Consider the following 5,688-nt stretch of genomic DNA (forward strand, 5'->3'; position numbering starts at 1 on the left):
TGGTTGAATCGATAGTGAGATGATATAGGGAACACTACTCTTAATCATTCCTAGTCGAGTATTAACATTTAGGGACAATGTTAATGCAATAAGACTAGCATGTAGGTTAACTCGATGACTCGATCTCACAAGTCATGGATATGGAGATATCAAGTTGACACATGGGTATGCATTGGAGAATGTATACTGAATGGCCCGCCATGAGAAAGTATCATGGATCGTTATATGAGTGTCATATACTTTCTCATGTGGCTATTAGTATGACTACTAGTTCTTAGACCTGAAGTCACCATGGTTCCCTACATAAGGAGTTATGTACTTTGGTTTCGTCAAACGTCACCCGTAACTGGGTGGACTATAAAGGCGATTACTGGGTATGTAACAAATTATGCGGAGAGATGTGAGTGATGTAGATGGGATCTATCCCTCCTATATGACGGGAGAGACATCGATATTCTTGATAGAGTGAGACCACGAAGTGCATGGCCATGCCCAAATGAGTCAATATAAGATATTGAGCTCATTTGATTTAGTGAGTCTACTTGGATTTCAAGATTTAGATTGATCAGAGGATGACATGGTCTATGCCTCACATTGATCAATCTAGATGTCTAGGATAGAAGGACACTTGTCATATATTGTGAGGAGTCACAATTAGTAGTCACAAGGTGATGTTGGATCTCAACATTCTTGTAACTTGGGTAGTCATGATGTATTTCTAGATACCGCTCATTACTTATGCTTCTAAATGAGTTTAGGGGCATTGCCAACGTTACAAGAACCTATTAGGTCACACACAAAGAACAAGTGGATGGAGATTAGGTTCATATGATGAACCAAGAGGATTAGATTCATGTGATGAATCAAATTAGATTAAGAGTAATCCTAATTGGGCTAATTGAGTTGGACTCAAGTTGATTCATGTGTTCAATGAGTCTAATTTAGATTATGACTCATTGAATCAATTTAATTAAATGAATTAGATTCAATATATTAAATTGACTTGAATTAAATGGTTGGATTAGATCAACCATGAGAGAGATTAAGTCAAGTTTGACTTAACTTGAGAGGAAGAGGAAGAGTCAAGTTTGACTTGACTTTATGCGATATCATTTGTGACTTGGCATTAGGAGAACTAATGATGATGTGCCACATCATCACATGTGTCAGGTCATGGAGGTTACAACTATTCTCTTTAATGGCCTTCACATTAATTGTGATTAATGTGAAGGGGGTTACACCTCTTGTAGTGGTCGGCCAATTGATGAAAAAGAAGGTTTTTTTTTCATTTTGGTGAATAACTCTCATTCAAGTGATCTTCCTCCTCCCAAGCTCTCTTCTTACTCCTTTCTCTACTGTTGCCGTGGGTTTCAAGTAAGGGAGAAGAAAGGAGAGTGAGTCTAATCCAAGAAGAAAGGTTAGTGAAAGTCACATAGAGATTTTAGAGGAGTGTGTTCTCTTCTTTTCTTTTCTTCTTCTTCCAATCCCATCCGAGAGCATCAATAAGTGCTAGCACACTTGTGGTATTCTCTTCTCCATCCTTGTGTGTTAGAGAAGACATCTTGTTCGTGTGGATACTACTAGAGGTGTGTACATTTGAACACACTCGAGATCCGGCGTACCTTGGACGAGCGGGATTTGCAAAGGGCACGCAACAAGGGTAACCTTCTAAACATGTATATCTAAGTGTAGTTCTAGTTAGTAAACTCGTACATGTAAATTTTATTTTATACTCTTCGCACGGATCCATTGGCTAGGGACTTTCGGGGTTTCCGCGACACAAAAAAGCGGTTTTCGCGGCCCGAAAAACCCAACAAAGTTAGCCTTCTGATAATTAACACCTTTTCTCCTAGTTTCTTTGTATCCAAACGGCAAAAGGACTAATTTGGATTTCATTTGAAGGGAAGAAAAAAATCCCTTAACTTGGTTATAATACACATTTTGTAATCAAAAGTTACCCATCAGCTACACTCACACAATTATAGAATTTACTACTACCTTGTTTCAAGGCAAGTCATGAAAATCGTCAGATAAGGCACATAAACGTAAAAAATAATCAACAAATCACAAGCAGCCACTGTAAAGTGTCCAAGTACCAAGTGTATGTTAAATATGTAAATGGGAGACAAAAAAGAAAATCATCACAATTACTCAAAAAGCAAACCTATTTCATCAGGTGGATCAGATACATTCCTTACCTCATGGCTACATGCCATTATTTTACCTAAAATTAAATTTATCAAGGTTGTGCAAATCATACCTGGAATCTTGTTAACCAATATGCGAGCTTTTTCTGCATGTTTGAGATTTAAATGTGCACCTCTGCTTGAGTTATATCTGTTGTCATCCTGAATGGAAATTTTGTACGATAGAGATTAAATTCTATTAATTTCAAGCATTTTTCCAAGGGAATGAATAGTGCATGACAAACTTACATACTCCATGGACAATTTGAAGTTCACCGACTAGAGTGTATAATGAAATGCATAAAGCAGTATATGTAAAATTTACAACTCATGTTGATTGCAACTGCTTTCTTACAAAAATTCTTGTAAAAAAGGGCAGTATGGTTCTTTCTTTCACATGACTTGCTCAAAGTTGGGGAACAAAAATATTCTGAAATGGAAAAAAATGGTTCAATATATAACCAATAACAAAATTCCCCATCATAGACATACTTGCATAAAATAAAGGGTTAATTAATAAATCTATTACAACCTATGGAATTCCATATCTATGAAAACATTAAAAAGAGTTAATTAATAAATGATTTGTGAAGTTGACAAGGAAGGCAAAGTCACCATTGAGGTAATACGCCAGCAGGGAGTCATTGTTTCAATTGGCAGCATTGTGAAATCTGTCCAAGATGCTGTGAGTCACAGTTTCAATTTGTATATTCATCTGAGCTAATTATGATTCCTTTGTCCATAACATCCTAACCAGGATTGCAAAGTCACTGCATGATGCTAACTAAAATGAACATGATCCATGCCTATATTGACTCTGCAGATATTCTCTCTATATATCTATAGTTCAGAAACCAATTTTCAAGGCAAGGAAAGATAGATGTACTGGTTATCACTGAATTTTTTGGAAATCAACTAATTATGCTATAGTGTTCAGTATATCTATATTCTCTTACCTTGACAATGCTGAAACATATATAAGCCCTTTCTTATAAGCAATAGGAAGGGAAAATTCACCTTAACTCTGTGTCACACATGAAGGTTAGCTCCTCATAACTGCCAAAAAGAATGAAGATATGAGAAATTTTACACTAACAATGCAAAAAGGGCAAACATCTATAGTTTAGTTCTTCATTGTCCAAATGGCTTTGTATGGTGGAAGTTGTTGCCAAGGTCCTACTTTTGCTTCATTGGGGCTTGCTTCCCCGTACAATATCAAAGAATAAGAGGCTTTGGAAATTAGTCTATTACAAAGAATGAATTAGATTCATATGGTGATTCATGTATCTATGGCTCTGTTGTTGTTGCTTTCTGAACTAAAACTTGCTGATTCCTTGACTCAGTGGAGCAGCTCGGAAAATCCCTATAAAAATCCCTATAAAAGTTTTGATAGATCTATAATAACACTAATGAAAAGAAAAACACTTCGTAAGAAACAAGATCTATGGAAGAGATTCTCTTTGACCAATTTCAGGACTATACTTCAATATTTCCCTAAATTATACTAAATGACAAAAAGAACATTGAAAAAACTACTAGGGTTATCTATTTCTCTCTTCTTCTTTTTTTGTTTTGTTAGCAAGATTTAGTTCAAAGTTAGACCGACGGAGTCTGTAATTCTCATACTACTAAAGACATCGTTCCACTTGTTCACAAGAACATTGAATCAATGAAGTCCAGCTGGATTCTTTTTAGTTTCTCTATCAAGCAAGGATAAAATAAGCCCTTTTAAATTCTCCCTGCAACCTTTGCTACTTGGAAAGTCTCTCTGACTCATGGACTAAAGTAAATCGATTGTAAACGCAGAAACTACACAGTGGCATTACCTCGAACGCTGAATGGACAACCTTCTTGGCGCGCTGAAACAGAGAGAGATTCCCTCTGCAAGAGTGTATGTGCTGGAACTGGTCAATGCCGAGCTTGCGAGTGACCTAGCCGAACTGGATGTAGACGAAATCGGAGTAGGGGAGGTTGACCTTGATGTAGCTGACGCCGTACCAAATGAGATAGCTCTGGATCTGGACACCCTCAGGGTTGGAGATGGAGCCGTAGCCGAGGAAGCCAGACACGTGCGGGGCGTAGTAGACGACGTACTCGAAGTCGACGTAGCACTCTCCGTAGAGATCGATGACGAAGTAGCCGTTGGAAGCGACGAAGAAAGACTTGACGGTGTCGGGGAGGATGCCAGGAGGGAGGTTGTACTCCTGGAGGATGTTGTAGACAGTGGAGCTGTTGGACGGCAAGGCCAACGATTGGGCAGTCACCGCCACGGAGAGGGTGGAAGGGAAGAAGAGAGAAAGGAGGAGGAGGAGGGAGGAGGACATGTCGATCGGGAAGGAGAAACCCGACGGATTTGGGAAGGCAAGAAGGAGAGCTAAGTCTTTGACTGCGGAATATAAAAACAAGTGTTGTGGAAAAAAACATACCAAAATGCGAAGAAGGCTTCCTCTTCTCACCCAAACGGAGGAGTTGGAGGAGATGCAGTGTGATTAGACGGAGAAGCAAGGGCATCGTGTCTTGATCCTGATCGGGAGAGGAAGGGGCATCGATCTAGGAAGGGGAAGAGGGAGATAAGGTTGAGAGAGATGGTCGGAGGTTTAGGTTTAGGTTTAGGCTGAGAGAGATGGTCGGATGAAGGGGCGGGATATAGGTTTAGGTTTGGAGGGAACTTCATAGTGTTGCAAATTTTGGCAAGTGGGAAAATTAAAATATTTTATTTTAGTTTATTAACACCGGATTTTAAAAACCGCTGTTAAAATCGATATCTATTAACTGGAAAAAAAGGTGCTCATAGACATCGCCTAAAAAACCGATGTCTATGAGCGAAAATCTACGCTCATAGACACCAGTTTTTGGAAAAACCGGTGTAAAATACTCAAAGACATCGGTTTTTGCTTAAAATCGGTGTTGTTACACCGATGTCTATGAGAGTTTTTGTTGTAGTGATAATTCTAAAGATGTTTCGACGAGAACATCTATATGTGAAGATCAGTAGTGTGCATTTTGATTGTCTTCTGTGAGATGATTGAGACACATGGTCACCAGTAGGAGTATATCGTGGTTCCACAGGAGATAGAGGTTGTTACCGTTGGAGTAGACGGAGTCTATAGAAGAGACTCGTAACTCCCTTTGTCGAGCTAGATACTACCGGAGGCTCATTGGGGGTTTTCCACGCGTTGCTATGCCACTGACATGCCTGACCAGGAAAGGCGTGAAGTTCATGTGGTACGAGGACTACGAGACCAGCTTCCAGGAGCTGAAGCGGAGATTAGTGTCGGCTCCAGTTTTGATTTTTACCTTCTGGAGAGGATGGATTCGTGCTCTATATCGACGCATCTCTTCAGGATTTGGGCACTGTTCTGATGCAGCACGAGAGGTTAGTCTCCTATGCTTCTCGGCAGTTGGAGGAGCTTGAGAAGAACTACCCAGTACATGACTTGTGGCTGGCCGCCATTATTTTGCCTTGAAGATTTGGTAGTGTTATCTGTACGGTGTTACATTT

The 5,688-nt window shown here is 39.5% G+C and overlaps 1 protein-coding gene across 1 annotated transcript; it reads right to left on the minus strand.

Moving 5' to 3' along the window:
• Positions 1 to 4,117: 4,117 nt before the first annotated feature.
• Positions 4,118 to 4,697, minus strand: LOC122000396. The gene is made up of 2 exons (XM_042554811.1): positions 4,643 to 4,697; positions 4,118 to 4,572 (listed from the first exon to the last, which is right to left on the minus strand). Exons 1-2 carry the CDS (start codon positions 4,695 to 4,697, stop codon positions 4,118 to 4,120), a joined length of 510 nt encoding a protein of 169 aa, XP_042410745.1.
• Positions 4,698 to 5,688: the final 991 nt, after the last annotated feature.

The sequence above is a fragment of the Zingiber officinale genome, chromosome 1A (assembly GCF_018446385.1).
Source record: "Zingiber officinale cultivar Zhangliang chromosome 1A, Zo_v1.1, whole genome shotgun sequence".
NCBI classification, from domain to species: domain Eukaryota; kingdom Viridiplantae; phylum Streptophyta; class Magnoliopsida; order Zingiberales; family Zingiberaceae; genus Zingiber; species Zingiber officinale.